A 20,191-nucleotide genomic window follows, 5' to 3' on the forward strand; every position below is an offset into this window, starting at 1 on the left:
AGGACGGAGGCCCTAGCAAAGACACTGTCTAATCGTTCGGATGGGACGAAAACCATGGTCATATGTACACGTTGATGTGCAGGTAAAAGAACTCTCGACAGTTCGAATCTGAAATAAGTATATATAATTTTGTCCAGTGTGTTTCCATTCCAATCGGAGCAGAACAGTAGGATGTAAAACCCGATTTCATTTCATTTCATTACCATTTCAACCAATATAGCCAACTTTTGTACAGATAACTTAACATTTATATTATTTTCAACATTTGCTGACTAATTCAAATATACCTTGCATGGAAACATACATTATGCAAGAGCTAAATCTGCCTATTGCAGGTCTTTCTTTAGGCCTGATATGTTATATAAACTAATAATTAGACATTTATTAAAAAAACAAGACCATAATCAACTTTCGATGGCATCAGATTCTCGAGATTTTAATTCGCCATTTCAAAATGGCTCAGAATGAAGTAATTTGAATGAAATTTTCAATATTTTCATTTTACATTATCTATTTTTGAGCTATTATAGCAAGAATGGCTAGCTCTTTATCTAAATCTTACATAATGTATCTTTAATGCTCGCCTGGCTGGTGGAAAGGAAGTTCCCTTACTCTTGACAAGGCTAGCCATTTGGAAAAACTTTCAAAGACTACAAACATAATATAAGTGTTAAATGGTTTTATTTAGTAGTATGAAAAGTGTATGGAATATTTGATTGTGTTTACAATTGATAATTTAATTATATTTTAAACAACAAAATAATATATTACACCAACAATATTTTGATAAACAATCAACATTTGCTCCTTGGATTCAACACATGAACATTTAACAGTAAAATTTGCAATTAAAGCAACATTGTCTTTGCAAAATGTTACACAAATTTAAAGTTCTTCTTAAATATAGTTAGCAGAACCTGTCCACATAAATATCCCATCTGAACCCATTTGTCAGAAATAAAAATCTATCTTATCCAGAGCTCTTTTAATTTTTAGTTACATGTAATTTAATCTATAACAAGCCAACAGTGAGGCTGATGTCCCCCGCCGAAATCCCAAAATAAATCGATGACACATATTAATTAATCGCACATTTATTTTTTTTTCAAAAGTATCGAGCAATCAAACTGATTATCAACTATACACTAAGTTTCATTACTCTCTATCAGATAGAATCAAAGTTATCTTGTCCAAAGGTGGGTGACAATAACAATTTTTTTTTTATATATTTCATCAAGTATATTCTCTTTGTTATCTCTTTTCATTATGTAAATGTAATATTTTCTTGCTCTAATATGTCTGTTCATATTTATGTAAAGTGTAATAATAATAATAATAAAAATATTATCTCTGTGAAACTGGAAGATGGTTTCTCACCATCTCAAAAGTCTTAATGATAAAAAAAACAGCTTATCAATAGATCTCCACAGTTTCGCCTATTAGTCAAATCAGTCAGTGTGAGATGATCAAGAAAAAGTCATCTGAATCAAACCTGTATGTAAAACAGATGAAATATAAAGTACATAATCTACATCTAATGTGGATACCAGAAGAAAATTTTTTTTTAGAGACATAACTTTTCACATTCAGAGTCCCAGGTCGTTTGTTTTTTATAAAGTTCCCAGTACCTCACTACATAGAGCAAAGCAATCATCACAACTGTGCATCGAACTTCTTAGAAACCACAGTAACATGAGTGCGACATCATACATGTAACATCCCTAACCTTAAACCTTCTCAAATAAATACCTGTAATGTATTATTAAGATTTGTTTCAGATGTTGCACATATTCATGCCTAATTGATCTGTATTAACTATTGAGTACCCCTTTAAACTGATCTAGAAACAACCCCTTGATTATTATCATAAATATACATAAACATGTATTATGCTCAATATATAATCCTATGTTTTACATTATTCATAAAAAATGCCCTCATATAAAATGTATACACACACAATATACAAGATGTCCTTTTACAAAATGCATATATACGAGATGTCTTTACACAAAATGCATACATGCACAATATACAAGATGTTCTTATATAAAATGCATATATACACAATATACAAGATGTCCTTATATAAAATGTATACATATACAAGATGTTCTTATACAAAATGTATACACACAAAATATACAAGATGTCCTTATACAAAATGCATATATACAAGATGTCTTTATACAAAATGCATACATGCACAATATACAAGATGTCTTTATACAGACTGCATACATACGCAAATACAAGATGTTCTTAAACAAAATGTATACATACACAATATACAAGATGTTCTTATATAAAATGTCCTTATACAAATTGCATACATACACAATATACAAAATGTCCTTATACAAAATGCATACATACACAATATCCTTTTATATAATCCCTTGTTTTACATAATTATTGAAAGACCTCCCTATACAAAATATGCATATCAATAAATACAACTTTTTGTATAATCCTTTGTTTTACATAATTTTTGAAAGGAGTCTTTATACAAATGCACATATAAACAAATACAAATTTTTATAACCTGATTCAGTAAAAAATACAAAAACATAGATCCATTTATACAAAACCAAACATAATTCAATTCACACAAAAAAACAAAGAAAACATTACACAAAACGAGGAGAAAAATTGGATAAAATTCTACACTAATATTAAACGAGATTTACTTCCATGCCCTGGATAGAGCTCTTTTAGCGGCTAACTTTTGAGTTAATATTGATACAAGAATCATAATAAATAAAATGGAACCAATTAAAACATAATCAAAATCTTCTTTTAAAACATCGAACATTTTAGATGGCATAACTCGGGTGTAGAACATATCTGAAATAAAAAAATAAACATAAGGTTAAAAATATATATAATTCAGTCTCCTATTCCGTGTCAGATATCTTGAATGGCTTGAATGAGATATGCTCTGGAATAATGATTGTATTTCAAAAGAGAGAGAAATGGGGTTTAGCGTACACTCAACACAATCTAGGTCATTTTCGGACTAACACATGGTTCAATTTTATTTCAATACTTCAATAGCGTGTAGGGGTCTTTAGCAGTGGGAGAAAACCGGAGGACCCGGAGAAAACCCACAAGGTTGGACAGGCGACCCTACTCGGGTCGGCGAACCGAACCCACGGCAGTTGACTCAATGACAGACCTTATGATACAGCGTACACGTCCTAACCATTCAGCCATCTCATCCCCCTCTAAGTCAAATGTGTTTTTGTGGTAACACAACCACTACAATAAGTTGATGTGTTTACAAAGTTTGATAAAGAAATCTTGAATGGTGTATCAGATATTCTCAAGAAAGAAATTGCAGGACAGAAGGATGAAACCCATATCAATATCGCTCCTTTAACTTCATTCAGGGCAGGATAATTAAAGTTTGTGAAATATTTCTAAATCAGTGCACTTGATTTGCCTATGTAACAGTTTTTCCTACTTATTTCTCAGCAAAATAAACTGACCTTCCTACATGAGTCGGACAAAAGAACAGAAATGCATCATAAATAAAATATGATTATCGCTGGTCCCTGGGCTCATTTTTTTATTCCAGGAAATGAAATGAAATGGTGTTTTGTTTTCGTCCTACTGTTCTGCTCCGAACTGGGCTAATGAAGACGGGCATACGCCATACATTGTGCTATGAGGGAAGTTTTGGCCAGACGGCCTACTCTTATATCGAATTCCAACTGTCAAGGGATCTTTTACATGCACGCCAATGTGTACACAGGACCTCAGTTTTTCATCCCATCCAAACGACTAGACATCTGTCCTTGTCAGGCCCTCTGTCCTGCATCACTGACAAGCGGGAACCACGCCGGAAAATCTGGATGTACTTTCTCGGCCAATGCAGGGATCGTTTATTCCAGGAAGTCTAGGTCATAAAAAGATTGTTTTGAAAACAGGTGATACTTTAAAAGTATACCTTAAGAACATCTTACCTAAACCATATGTAAGTATAAGTGATGTAGATTCTAGACCAGCAGGTCCTGTATATATACCATCAACACGACTTAATGTACGATTATAATTTATTATAGCTTCAGTATGTATTGGTATTTCTGGTATATATGGTATAACACCCTCTTCCCTAATAAATACAAACATACAAATACAAGTTATCTGAAAGAAGATAATTTGATTTCCTATCCTTGAAATATGGAAAGGAGCCATGGTTAATGAAGATGACATTCTAAACTGAACGAGTCTTAAGTCTCTTCGAAATCTTGATACACCGGGTTGCAACCATATATAATTTTATGATGGATGTGTTGAAGGTCTCACAAAAGGACATATAATGTATAAAAACTTATATCTTACAGAAACATTATTCCTTAAATGTTATATGAATTATTAATTACACATTTATTAACATGACGAGACTATAATCAACTCTCGATGTCATTGGATGGCTCCAATTTTAAGTAGATTAGAACGGTTCAGCCATTTAATGATTTAATTTAAAAATGGGAAGGTGAGGCTACACCTCGAATATACCATGACCGTGGTTACGATAATACACAATTAATACACACATCTTGTCAAAACTACAATTATTGATAACATGGCTCAGATTAAAGTAATTTGAATGAAATTTTCAATATATTCATTTTGCATTATCTATTTTTGAACAACCAACTCTTTATCTAATTCTTTACATAATGTACCTTTAATAAAACAATCTACTACTATTTTGGTTTATTTACCCATGACTATTAATATTAGTTTCATATATTAATAAGACTTACATGCTTTCTTGTGATGGCATGGCAGGTCGTCTAGGATCTAATAAAGCTTTAGGTAATGACAGTAAACCTCCAAATTTTAACGATACTGAAAGAACATTAATCCAAATTAGAAAGAAATAAGTGGAAATCCTGTAAACCAATCTAAATAATGCTTAGTTAAGGAGAGAGAGAGAAATGGGGTTTAACGTCCACTCGACACAAACTAGGTCATTTCGGGACTAACATATGGTTTCATTTTATTTCAATAATTCGCTTGCGCGTAGGGGTCTTTAGCAGTGGGAGGAAACCGGAGGACCCGGAGAAAACCCACGAGGTTGGACAGGCGACCCTACTCTTTGTCACGTACAACCGGGGATTCGAAACCACGCCAGTCGACACAATAACAGACTTTATGATACAGCGCGCGCGCGCTAACCATTCAGCCATCCAACCCCCCGCTTAGTTAAGGGTCTGGATACATAAATAGGTACTGGAGTCTCAATGATGATTATTGTTTAAAATTTCAAAACTCTAAAATTTGTAACTGAAAGATTTTGATAAGAGCAAACACATCCACATGAAAAATCACATTTTTAGCTCTTGGACACTCTAGATGTTACACTTTTCATCAGATTTTGCTGAAACTTGAAACGTAAGTTTTAAACCAAAACAAATCTTGGTTCCTTTCGATATTTGTGCACACCAGACCATAATTTCCTGGATTATGGCCCCTGATTGTATGAAAGAACAGTAGGATGTTAAACCCATTTCATTTCATTTCATTTCATTGTATGAAAAATCACATTTTTAGCTTGTGGTCCCTCTAGAGATCACAATTCTTATTCAATTTAAAAAAAATATTTAAATTATCACTGTTACACAATAATGACTGTTGAATTAGAATTTCGTAAAATAGCCATTCCCCGTACGCAAATAGTGTAGGAGTATATATTACCAGGGTTGTGGACCCGCTAGATGTAAATATTTTTTATTCGATTTCGATGAAACTTATAATATATATTTATATCCCAAAGATCTGGGTTCCTTTCAAAAGGTGTTTTCAAATAACACAAATTCAGATAGGTATGGCCATATTGGTAAATGAAACCCTACTCCTTGTCATGTACAACCGGGGAATCGAAACCCCGGCAGTTGACTAAATGACAAACCTTATGAAACAGCTCGCAAGTGCTAAGCATTCGGCCATCTAACCCCCCCAAATCGAATATATATAAACTCACTAATAATATTTTTATTTGTCAGCCCCTTTTCCGTAACAGTGGTTGCCATGGCTGATAAAGGTGACGAGAAGACATAAGACTGACGTAAGACTAGGGGTTGAGGTGGAGGGGAGAGGGAGGAGAAGGCAGTAGAATTACTCTGTTCCTTTCCCTCAAACATCTCTAATACAGCAATCTCATGTCGACGATGCTTTTCACTGAAGTAGGAGTACTGAAATAAACAAATGCAATACAAAAATATTTTCCCATCAAAAGAACCTTCAAATAGAATGATGCCGGTTTTAGTGAAGGCTGTTCTTGAAAAATGGTGAAGGTTTTTTGGGGGGTTTTTTTGGCCTACACCGGGATTCAAACCCATCTAGTTCAATACCGACTATAATGTGTTGGGAGTAAAAGTGTGGAGCACTTAACGGATAATTCTAGAAATATACGACCACATTTCAAGGCCTAGTCCAAACCTTGACTTTCATATATATAAACTATTTGGTACTATTTTGTACCTAAATATATTAAACCCCTCTGATGCCATGTTGAATTACACAGTATTTTCACGTTTAAAAACCTAACTACTTTATGGAATCCACAACAAAGCTCAACTTGGGCACGCCAATCATTTTTCTTTTTGCTTCACATTTCAATGTGAGTGTATAAATATTGGTCACATATTTATCTAATAATACTTACAATCTGATTAAAAAACAGATCCTATCTCGTTTCGTTCAAAATTTCATTTTACTTGTCTTTACTACACTAGGATCTGGAAGAGTTGTTATCATTGACGTGTTCTGGATGATGTGAGGGATTAGCAAATGAAACGGTCTGCTACGGCGACTTCTTGGCGTGCCATGCATGGAACTGTGGGTAAACCACAAAAAACGTCAACGCTGATTGATTAATCAATGCATGACGTCATAGGGTCAAAAGCTGCTTGTACGACCCCTGAAGTGACCTTCTAGTACAACTTGTCAGATCTTCATGTATTGTAGGCCATCGAAAGTATAAAAAAAACAAAATGAAATATAGATCTGTATTTTAATGGGATTGATGGTACTTACAACAACCCAGTTCTCGGAATGTACTGTATTAATTGGTCCGTGACATCTTTTATGATTTACATGAAAGACTATATGACCTGTAACACCATCTACTAAATATATGCTGAAAAACTTAGATGGACCTGAAAATAAAGGGAAAGAATAAATTACTATTCATTCTTGTTACTATACTGGGCTGGGGTAATGGTAATGGGTAATTGTAATAAGGGTAATGAGTAATGGTAATGGAATCATTACATTTTTTAAGTAATGGTCATGTAATGAGTAATGGTAATGGAATCATTACATTTTTTAAGTAATGGTCATGTAATGAGTAATGGTAATGGAATCATTACATTTTTTAAGTAATGGTCATGTAATGAGTAATGGTAATGGAATCATTACATTTTTTAAGTAATGGTCATGTAATGAGTAATGAGAGAGAGAGAGGGTTTAACATCCACTCAACACAAACTAAATTAAATCAAGACCTTTTTTTGATGAAAAAACCCAACAAAATCAAAGAGGTTGTATCATTTCAACAATCTATGTAAAATGTCTTTCTATTATTCTACGAACCTTTGTGTGTACCAGGTGATGGTGGTTCTTCACCTTCTGTTACAACAGCCATTAGATTAGGATTTAAATATTTATACAACACACTTCTATCACCTAATACACGACCCTGGGAATGTACATGTTCTACAAAAACACCAAAAAAAATACAATATAACATCTTTATAGTTAAAAACACAAAACAGTTTATATGGAAATACAATCACTGGTTTATAGGCATAGCACGACGTTTCGACAAGTATTCTCTTATCGTTATCAAGCACAAATAGTTTATACATAGTTTACAAGGACACAGAAAATAGTCATCTAACACTTTCCAGACACACAGAAAAAATGAATTGGATTGTACACAGAAGACTTCAGCTGTGAGAGATCCCCTTAGTGATAGCAATAAGAATTGTCTTATAATAGCTGGAACTCCAGCATAGATTATAGGCACAGATTTCCATGTCACAAGAATGCCATTCACATATGAATGTCGAAAAAGTCATGTTTTTAAATTCCTCATTAAAAAATAATTTCATGAAAGCAAGACATTCTTTGGAACATAAATTAATGTATAATAGAAAGATAGGTTGCCAGGCAACAAAACATACGCCCACAGCAGCTATATCGTCCGGGCAGTCAACAAGAAATGAAATGAAATGGAGTTTAACGTCCTACTGTTCTGCTCCTAACCTGGGCTAATGAAGACGGGCATACGCCATACAGTGTGCTATGAGGGAAATTTTGCCCGGACAGCGGCACTACGGCCTACTCTTATATCGAATTCCAACTGCCAAGGGATCTTTTACGTGCACGCCAATGTGTACACAGGACCTCGGCCTACTCTTATATCGAATTCCAACTGCCAAGGGATCTTTTACGTGCACACCAATGTGTACACGGGACCTAGGTTTTTCGTCCCATCCGAACGACTAGACAGCTTTCCTTGTCAGCCCCTCCGTCCTGCATCACTAACAAGGGAGAACCACGCCGGAAAATCTGGATGAACTTTCTCGGCCAATGCAGGGATCGAACACCCGACCTTCAGGCTAGTGAGCTAGCGTCTTACCCACTTAGCCACGTGATCCCCCAGTCAACAAACTTTGTCGCATATTTTTACTTTTTTTGGTAATGAAACATTTATAATACATTAAAATCTGATTAAGAGTAACAACTCATTAAGTAATTATCAGAAAACAAATTAGAATTTGTTTGTTTTTTATAAAGTTTGGGCCCATGCTAACATTTAGTATACGAAACTTTTAACATCATGGATTTAGCTGTTCAAGTCATAAAGATTCATTGAAAATCAATAGGATTCTTCATCTCATGACCTTAAACACTGTGTATAAATTTAATGTCAATCGGATATTAACTTTGACCTCTAGAGCGTCCACAAGATTTTTTGAAGTGATCAAGGACCATAACTCTGGCAGTAATTATCGAAAATCGTTGAAAATCAATAGGATTCTTCATCTCATGACCTTAAACACTGTGTATAAATTTAATGTCAATCGGATATTAACTTTGACCTCTAGAGCATCCACAAGATTTTTTGAAGTGATCAAGGGCCATAACTCTGGCAGTAATTATCGAAAATTGCTGAAAATCAATAGGCTTCTTCGTCTCATGACCTTAAACACTGAGTATAAATTTAAAGCCAATCAGATATTAACTTTAGCCTATAGACCGACGGATTGAAGGACGTGGACGACAACAATAAAAATTAAAACCACTGAAAAACGTTAATAATACATTTAATTATAAAGATAAGCATTGGTAGTGAGCGTCGACATTGTATCCAAATGTTTGACGTCATAATGCACTACGAACAACGTCATATAGTCCAGACCTTGACTTCACAAACTTGCTGACATAACTATTAATCTTAGTTTTGATTGGTTGAGAAATATCAATGGACAGGAATATAGCACAGGCCTTTGTAGTGACTTTTATTAAATTGAATATGCCTTTTTGATCTTTAAAATTTTAATATTGTTTCAATTCTTCAACACAGAAGTGTTTCTTCATAGTGTACATATTATGACTAAGCAAAATAATCTGCTTGGGTGAACTTTTCCTTTAAAGGCATGTATATTTTACCCTAATATTTTGTGTAAAGTGTTCGGTATGATGACAGCTGCCAAGAAGACCAGTTTGTTTATATAAAACTCTTGAGGTTCCACAGGCCACCATATTCTCTAACAGATACAAATATAGGATTATATATATAAACTCCCAATTTGCATTTGCTGTGGTTTAATACAACATATGGAACGATTAGATAATTAATATAGTACATACCTATAGCTCGTTTACATACAACTTGTGTTATAGTCTGCTGTGATTTCTGTAGATTTATATTCCATACTTCATCTGCCTTCAATCCCTAGTAAGAACATACAGAAACATCAGATAAAGTCAATCCTGCTATAATAATCAGTGATCTCTTATAATAAGGGATCCCTGTTGCCTTGATTGTTTTTAGTTCAATTCAAAAAGTCTTTTTGTGTTCAATGATGTAAAATAATATACTGTTACTAGCCATTTTCAATATTCCACAGAAGAAAATATTGTTTGTGGAGATGCTGTACCCTTAATAGAACTGACCTTGGTGTCACTCTCAAACTGATTATGTTTAGCTGCTGTAGTTTAAATCATGTGTTGCATTCTGGTTGAACCTAACTTACCTTAACATGAGTATTCATGATCTGTTATATGCTGGTTGACGCATAATTTACTTTATCAGAGTAATAAATGATACTGTATCCTGTTATATGCTGGTTGACATGTAACTTACCATATCATTAGTATTAACGATCCTGTAATATGCTGGTTGACCCGTAACTTACCTTATAATTAGTATTAACGATCCTGTTGTATTCTGGTTGACCTGTAACTTACCATATCATTGGTATTAACGATCCTGTTATATACTGGTTGACCTGTAACTAACTTTATCATTAGTATTAACGATCCTGTTATATTCTAGTTGACATGTAACTTACCTTATCATGAGTATTATTATGATCATGTTATATTCTGATTGACATGTAACTTACCATATCATTGGTATTAACGATCCTGTTATATGCTGATCGACCTGTAACTTACCTTATCATTGGTATTAACGATCCTGTTATATTCTGGTTGACCTGTAACTTGCCTTATCACCGGTATTAACAATCCTGTAACATGCTGATTGACCCGTAACTTACCTTATCATTAGTATTAACGATCCTGTATCCTGTTATAATATTGGTATCTAGATCTGTTAGATGTAAGTATAAAGATGGTAGAGATGAGGATATCTGTACACTCTCCGGATAAACATGAATCTATAACAGAAAAGGTGACACATATGAAATGAAATGGAGTTTTTTTGCACGTCAGCTCCAAAAGGGCTATATTGCGCCCAACATGGTGAATTTAACAAGACAGGCACATTATGAGTACAGAGAGAGAGAGAGAGATAGAGAGAGAGAGAGAGGGTTTAATGTCCACACATACAAACTAGGTCATTTCGGGACTAACATATGGTTCAATTTTATTTCAATAATTCACTTGTGCATAGGATTCTTTAGCATTAGAAGGAAACCGGAGGACCCGGAGAAAACCCTACTCCTTATCATATACAAGCGAGGAATCGAAACCACACAACATGACTTACTGACAGACCTTGTGACCATTTGGCCAACCAACCCCCCCCCCCCCCCCATATGAAGTGCTGTTTTTTGTTAAGTTTATATCTTTAGTATGGACAAGGATAATCTGTATGCACAAAATAAAGATCTAATTTCAACTAGATTTTGGTAGCACCTAGGAAGGGGTGTGGGGCATGTGGTGCACTATGAATAAATTAAAAACACATGCCAGTGACAGACAACATGTGGGACTTCTGGATCCCCACATAAGCAGTATATAATTCTGAAAAACAAATTTTATCCCAAAATGTTCAACAAAATAATCTCTCTAACACAACTTTGTTCAATTGTGAGATTTTACATAAAATAATATTTGCATACCTTTCCTTGAGTGTCCATCAAAATTATTCCCTTCAGAAAATGTTCATCAACTTCATTTAATAAAGATGCTTGTACGACCTTGTAACCCAGGTCAAGGCCATTTGAAGGTGTTCCAGCTATGGTGACTCCTAGAGCTGGGTTAATTGTAAAGATCAATGCATTTCCTGTTCTCTGTAAACAAATGAAATGGGGTTTAACATTTTACTTTTCTGCACCGACTGGGCTAATGAAGACGGAAAAGATTTAACTGCAATCGGATTAAAACGCAGATCCTATTTCGTTTCGTTTTCTATAGTTCAAAATTCTGTTTTACTTCACTTTACTACACCAGGATCTGAAAGAGTTGTTATATAACCTGCGTTCTGGTTGATGTGAGGGGTTAGCCAATGAAACGGTTTGTTACGGCGAGTCCTTGGTGTGTGGTGCATGGAACTGTGGGTATCCCACTAGAAATGAAATGGGGTTTAACGTCCTACTGTTCTGCTCCTATGCTGGGCTAATGAAGACGGGCATACGCCATACAGTGTGCTATGAGGGAAATTTTGCCCAGGCAGCAGCACTATCGCCTACTCTTATATCGAATTCCAACTGTCAAGGGATCTTTTACGTGCATTCCAAGGTATACACGGGACCTCGGTTTTTCGTCTCACCCGAAGGACTAGACAGCTGTCCTTGTCAGACCCTCCGTCCTGCATCACTGACAAGGGGGAACCACGCCGGAAAATCTGGATGAACTTTCTTGGCCAATGCAGGGATCGAAAACCCGACCTCTAGGCTAGCGAGCCAGCGTTTTACCCACTTAGCCACGTGATTCCCTATCCCACTAGAAACATCAACGCTGATTGGTTAATCAAATGCCTGACGTCATAGGGTTAAAAGCCGCTCGTATGACCTCTGACCCGACCTTCCACTACAACCGGTCAGATCTTCATGTAGTGGAGGCCATCGAAAGTATAAAAAACTTTTAATCAGATTGATTTAACTGGAGGTACCACTTAAACTAACATTAAATTGGTCACTTTCAGAATACAAAACAGGCTAAAAGTTACAAGGTTTGCCTAAATTATGTTAACTACGTGACTTGGGAAGTGGTATCTGATGTTCTAGGAAGATTTAAATTCCAACCATTTACATGCAGGCAATGAATAAATGGATTAAATCCCTCTTCTTACCTTATTTTTACCCAGTATAGCACACTGTGGTGGATTAGGAAAATGAGCAGTAGTACGCTGAACAAATAATAACATGGTCTGGCGGTTGTATTTATCAAAGGGAGATAAATCAGGTAAATAATGTTGCCATACAATCTTTCCTGTTTGACTTCTAATACCAAATATCTAAAAATTGAACCATCAAAGTATTACAGTTGAATATTTTATTATAAATAAAATGCATTATCAAAAAAATAGTTTGTCATACACAATATCATATAGAAATTCATGAGTTGGTGGGGGTGCTCGTGGGGGGTGTGTGTGCGTGCGTGTGTGTGTGTGGGTGTGGGTGGGGGGATAATCAATTGTCACTCTCCCATTAAGCAATTAGTGATTCAATCAATTGTTAATCTCATCTCTGGTATTTAACAATTCAATCAATTGTTAATTTCATCTATGGTAATTAACAACTCAATTGATTGTTAACCTCATTATCAATTTGATTATTTCAACAATTCAAATTTAAGATATAAAATCAAAGTATTTCATCCTTAATATAAAGGGGGGTATACAGTAGAACTTGCTCGGGCATGCACTCCTAATCAGCGAACACTTGCTTCAACGAGCACCAAAAAATCCCCCCGAGCGATTTTAAAGTAATTTAACCCCTACTAAACACGCACCTGTTCAACGCGTGCAACGGGCATCACGATTAATTCCCCCCGTAAAAATTCTACTGTATCAACGGTCAATTCTCTAACGCGGCAAGCGGTCACTATTTTACTAATAAATTCAACAAAACATCGCCCATTCAACGGCCATTGTTGAATGATACCATCTTCATCTTGTCGTTCTTTCTTGGTAAAACTCCCGCTAATCACTTGAGTAGTAGTTAATTAACTGGACCCCCACTGATCAGGTAAAAAGAAATGTAAAAATAACAATCAACCCGGGATTATCTGTTTATTAATCTTTTGTTTTATTAAACGACTAACCTGATCATTGTTTTCACGTGTAACGACACATTATTTTATACCGATTAAATAAAATGAAAGTACCAAGTTTTGTCACGATCATCTAGTATCTCTTTTCCATTGCCACTTTGTTGTTAAACAGACGTTTTAGCTCCCCCTATAATATTACAGAGTTACACCCCCTGTAAATCGGTGATAAAATCAGCAATGTTTTTTTTTGTTCATGTGCTTTTTTGATAAAATAAAATTAATTCATTGATATTCTTCACAAAAATGGATAAATATTATCGAATGCATCACAATGGTAGACAGTAGTATTGAAGGTTGGTACAAAATGACAAGTTTACAGAAGTTATGTTCGAGATTTGAGTAAAGAATTTTCGTTCGGCGCAAGATTCAGCGACAGTCAAATTTATTGATGTTCGCTCCCAATGCACCCAAGCGTAATTAATTTATGTCAGCACAAAAAGCACAGAGATTTTATTAAGTGGTCGCGTAATCGCTAAAATAGTTGTGGTGGGAAATACCCAAATTCACGGCATTTTGAAACGCTTTTACTTTAGACGCTATGATTCAGTATGATGAAAGTAAAAGAAATATTGGGGAGCCAAGATCCAGTATTACTAAACAAACATGTATACGCGACTGCTTTGAATTCACAACTAGATAAAAAGTACATGTATTGTTATTGTTATACTACATGAATGAAAAAATATATGCAATCTATATCTTTATTTTTTGTGGTAGGGGTTAGGGCAATATTGGATACCTCTGGTCAAAGAGCACCTCCATTAAGCAAGCATTTTTAAATTTCCCTTGGGTGCTTGCTTAATACAAGTTCTACTGTATGTTATATATTTAATTTAGCTGTAATTTAACAAGTTTCATATTTTGAGAATTAGAATATCTGACATCCAATAAATATCTTGAAGCTATTTATTTCCAACTTGCTACTGAACTTGATCTTCATAGTTAACTTTTAATACTTCACTAATTCAGTACAACTTTAGAAAGGTAATGAATGACCATTTCACAAATTCAGTACAACTTTAGAAATGTAATGAAAAGAAATGGGGTTTAACGTCCTACTGTTCTGCACCAATCGTTCAAATGACAACTGACATACATCATGCAGTGTGCTATGAGGAAATGTTGTCTGGATTGCAACACTACAACCTGTTTTTATTTCAATTTCCAAATGTCAGGGGTTCATGTAGTGCCGATACTATAAATGAGCCATTGGTTTTATGTCCCATTGGAACAACTAGACACTTCCCCCCATCCAAATCCTGCAACACTGACAAGGGACTACTTTAATTTAAACAAAAAAAAAATAGTATACCACCTAAAGTGTTTAAAATATTTGTACCTTTCCAGCTTTGGTAACAGCTACAATCACTTTATGTAAATTAAACTCATCTCTAATTAAATCTTCTTCTTCTTCTACCTCTTCTTCTTCTTGGTCGATATCTTCATCACTTAAAGTAGGAGCTGGATGACGTAAACCTTGTAATCTTTCTACCATCTTTATAACAAATGACTGTCAAAAATTTAATTCAATTTATGTTAATTATTTACAAAAATATGATGAATTGATTTTTTTTTTTAAACTGGCATCCTCTGTTAATTATTTACAAACATATGACAAATTGAGTTTTTTTGTGGTTTTTTTTTAAATCTGGCATCTTCTGCAGATATAAACAAGCCAGCACCACCTGTGAGTGTTCGGTAAAATCTTTTGGTTGGTCTATCTTTAATGCAATTGAATCCAAGCAGGTAGATTAAACCCCTTTGATAATTTTTAAAACTAAATAATCAATTTGAGTGCATTTTAGGGTGGATTTAAGGGACCATCCCAATATTAACAGAGTCTCAGAAATAAAAGACGGCGTACGTATGAAATTTAAGCGCCAAACTATAGAGGAATGGTGTATATACCTTGTCTAAATATTTCAGCCCAAAATATTGAGTAGTTTGGATGTGTGCGTCAAAATCGCTTATCCGGACACGTAACCCTTTTAAGACTTCGGGTCAATTTTTATTATTGCCGTTCTTTTAGAGGTCTATACAGTGCTGTACTTGATAACGATAGGTAGATTTCACCTACACGTTATTTTTATAAAACAAAAGTCTGGTATTATCCAGATTTCGTATAACACTGCTTGGGACACCAGTCTCCATTTCAAAATAAAGATTGACGGATTTAAGTTGTTTTAAAATGTATTACTAGTCTGCGACATTAGCACTTGTCCGATTGCCCGGGACAAGTAAAATTTACGGCGGACAAGTAAAACTTTCATTGGGACTTGCCCGCCGGTACAGTACTGTTTTTCAATAGAATTAGATACAAATGTACATTGACGAAGATGAGATGCGAAAATTTCGCTAAATTTTTAAAAAAAATATCCATTTCCCCGTTGCTCACACTGTTAAAGTTTGGGGTTCGGTAAAAGATCGAGGAAACGCGGTGGAGCGCAGTTTCTACTCCAAGGGAGACAATTCCATTTAATACTTGTCTACTTCTGCTTTGACATTTATGACCTTAGAAATGTGACCTTTGTTGACGGTTTTTCTTGACTTTCGTTTTTCCATTGTTGTTTGTCTTTCACTCTTTGTCGTCCGGAGATGTTAAGGTGGGTGGAAGGGGCACAGCCTGGCAAGACATTGAATAATAGGAAACGCGGATCCGGTGAGGATGTTGCTCAAGTAGTAGCAGAATCATGGCGCAGGTATGAAACAGTGTCACGTAAACGTGAATTTAAACAACATTGGCTAACTGGGAGGCCCTGGTTAAATGTGAACCAGAGGGAGAATGATTCTGTCTCTATGACCTGTTCCTACTGCATCAAAACTAATAAAAATAACCGATTTGTGGAATGGGATCACTGGAAACTTTAGGATTGACACTATAAAGTCACTTGAGTTATCCAAGGCACATGTTCATGCCACATCTATTTGCGAACGAAAAGATAAAAATTCATCAGATGCATCAAAAGCTCTCATGTCTTTAAAAAAAATGAATTGTCAAGGCTGAACATTTTATTTCGTAATGCACACGCTGTTGCCAAGACTCACATGTCTTTTAAATCCTATGTTTGGCTTTGCAACTTGGACAAAGCGAAGGAGGAACAGGAGCTATACAAGAACGTGAAACTTTATCTTAATGAATAACAATATATATATATGATCTAATAAAAAATGTGTTTTGTTCTTTTTTTATTTCAATTGACCATTTCCATCTGACTGCTGTCGGTACAGTAAAAAATTTTGGGCAAGTAAACGTTGTCATTGTACTTTGAGTTTGAAAGTTAATGGTGCAGACTGTATTACGTATATTGAGTTTGTTCCTAGGCCCTAAGGTAGAGGCTTTTAACACAAAATTAAGCAGTTTTATTTTCCAAAATATAATAGAGATTGGTCCTTTAAGCCACAAATAAGATATTGTTTGAAATAGTTTTAACCCAGCACAACATAAAGTACAAATTATTCTATCCATAATTTTATGTTATAAAGGAAACTGTCATCCAATGTAAGCAACCAACGCAGAACACATGCTATAAGCACATACTGCAATAGTATTTGATCCAATAACTTTGTTAGTTTATTCAGCTAGTCATGTGTTTACAGAGTAAGGATAGTGAATGTTTTAGCATGAGCTATAAGAGTTTATAAACAGGTAACTTGATGACATCACAGTAAACCTCTTAATTTGTTAATTAAAAAGTGAAATGAGTCAGCTAAATGTCTTCTGAAATTATTTGACACATTATTTATTTTGTATTTAAATACTTGAATTACCTGTAATTGTGATAATTGGGCTTTCAACCTTTTAATAAACATTACAAATACATCTGAAATAAATAAATAAACAAACATCTGAAATACATAAACATTACAAATACATCTGAAAATACATAAACATTACAAATACATCTGAAAATACATAAATGAACAAACATTAAAAATACATCTGAAAAAAAAAACATAAATAAATAAACAGTACAAATATATCTGAGGAAAAAAAAAACATAAATTAATAAACAGTACAAATACATTTGAAAAAAACATAAACAAAATTAAACCACATCTGAAAGTTAAAAAAATAAACATTGCAAATTCATCAGAAAAGATACATGACAAGAGAAAATACTCACTAAATATGGTATATTTTTTTATGTCAATATTTCGCTTCACACACTAGTCAGAGTACAAATATTTAGACATGTAACCCTACTCCTTGTCTTTTACAGCTTATAACAAACCTTATGATCTATAGCACGTGTCAGACCACCTGGCCAACCTACCAACTGTCCTACAATCAAAGTAATCTCCTACTTCCATATGCATAGCATTCAAACACTTACCATCATGTGAGCCAAATTCATCTTCAAATTTAGCTTGGTTTTCAGAGACAGGAAGGTCCACCATCTCTATAGCGAGAATATCAGCTAAAGCTTCCTCTCTTCTCCATGATACTCGACCTGTACAATACAAGATTTTATACAACTACGCATTTTACCCAAGAATCTTTGAAACATGTATTAAATGAATTCACAGAAAACCAGCGGTTGCCAGGCAAGATACACCCACATTTTACAAGCATGCGATTTTTCGAACAATCAGGGTCCATAATCCAGGAAGTTATGTTCAGATATATGTGCGATTATCGAAAGTAACCAAGATCTTTGTGATATAAACATAAAATCGGATCAAACTTGTTGCCTCTAGAGGGTCCACAACCTTGATATACTATATATTTGCACTATTTGTCCAGCAGTTTTGGTCTGAATTTCATGATATATGAAAAAAGAATTCCATTATTAAGGGTCCATTATTAAGGGTTTATATTTTAATGGGGCAATAAAAGAACCATAATTGGATGTAAGGTTTAAACTCGGGAAGAATGAAATACAGGGCGTTTTATTATTAGTGAATGTAGGCCTTTTGAACTTAGACCACAGAAATAAATGAACATATTGAAAAGTACATCATAGCTGACATAACATAAGAATCCAGTTGTATACACCAAGAACAAGGACTTTAACAAAGTCCTCATTACCTAGTGCACCAGGAGTGGAATTGGAGTGCCTGATTGACGAGACTCCCCAATACCCACTGTGGCAGATCCTGCCACCCCGCCCCCACAACACAGAAGAGAGAGAGAGAGATGGGGGTTTAACTTCCACGCGACACAAACTAGGTCATTTCGGGACTAACACATGGTTCAATTTTATTTCAATAATTCGCTTGCGTGCAGAGGTCTTTAGCAGTGGAAGGAAACCAGAGGACCCGGAGAAAAACCATAAGGTCCACAACACACAATTCTAGCAGTTGCATTTAGCTGACCGCAAAAATCAACCCATTTTGATCATGCTCATGTTGCAAAATGGTTTTGAAATAACACGATGAGGCTTGTAGCTTTTATTACCTGGTTTTTGTATGACTTGAAGAGCATCATCTTCAGACAAAATGGCCACTTTGCATCCTACTTTAGAATCACGTCTTCTGGTAAACATCAACACATTAACCTGTTGTATAAAATAGTTTGAATTATCGCCCGCTTCCACCCAGGTGAATCAGCAAAAAATATGTGTATAAATGAAATGAAATGAAATGGGGGTTCAACATCCCACTGTTCTGCACTGACTGGGCTAATAAAGATGGGCATATGCCATACAGTGTGCTATGATGGAAATTTTGCCCTGACAGTGTTGCTGAGGCCTACTCTTATAACAAATTCCTATTGAGAAGGGTTCTTTTACATGCACACCAATGTGTACACAAGACCTTGTTTTTTTGTACAATCAGAATGACTATACGTTGTACATTGCTAGGCCCTCTGTTTTGCACCAAGGAGGAATCAAGCCGGAAAATCCTGATGTACTTTCTCAATCAACACAGGGATCAAACACAAGACATCAAAGTCAGCGAGCCAACGTCTTACTCAAGTATAAAAACACTATTACTGTGTAGTCTTGTAGTTAGGATCTTTGTAAATCTATTCAGAAATTCTCGTCATAAAATAATACACACCTTTAAGGGAAGACCATGAGAATTAGCAAATGGTATTTTTTGACTCAGTTCCGTACTTTCTTTTCCTGATTTTAACTCATATCCAGTGATTGATACTGAAGGCTGGAAATACAAAAAAAAAAACCAATCACAGAAAAATAATTTTTTTGTAAATTAAATATACATTATGTAAGATTTATATAAAGAGCTAGTCATTCTTGCTATAATAGTTCAACAACAGATAATGCAAAATGAATATATTGAAAATTTCATTCAAATTACTCTATTGCAAGCGAAGATATTAGCCTTTGAAGGTTTGACAAGATGTGCGTATTAATTGCAACCACCGTACCTATTGTTCAAAACAAAGCGTCGCTTGTCCATTTTTGAATAAAATCAAAATATGGCTGAATCGTTCTAATCTACTTAATGTTGGAGA

The 20,191-nt window shown here is 34.8% G+C and overlaps 1 protein-coding gene across 1 annotated transcript; it reads right to left on the reverse strand.

Annotated features, from left to right (window-relative positions):
• Positions 1–664: 664 nt before the first annotated feature.
• On the reverse strand, positions 665–10,728 carry LOC126827881 (ER membrane protein complex subunit 1; the record flags this gene model as incomplete). The annotated part of the gene is made up of 8 exons (XM_056102233.1): positions 665–2,847; positions 3,969–4,117; positions 4,776–4,860; positions 5,996–6,206; positions 7,051–7,172; positions 7,609–7,731; positions 9,895–9,979; positions 10,705–10,728. Coding segments are annotated over 8 exons (960 nt in total), but the record flags the coding sequence as incomplete, so codon positions are not given.
• Between the last annotated feature and the right edge of the window lie 9,463 nt (positions 10,729–20,191).

Source organism: Patella vulgata, chromosome 7, assembly GCF_932274485.2.
Source record: "Patella vulgata chromosome 7, xgPatVulg1.2, whole genome shotgun sequence".
Classification (NCBI taxonomy): domain Eukaryota; kingdom Metazoa; phylum Mollusca; class Gastropoda; family Patellidae; genus Patella; species Patella vulgata.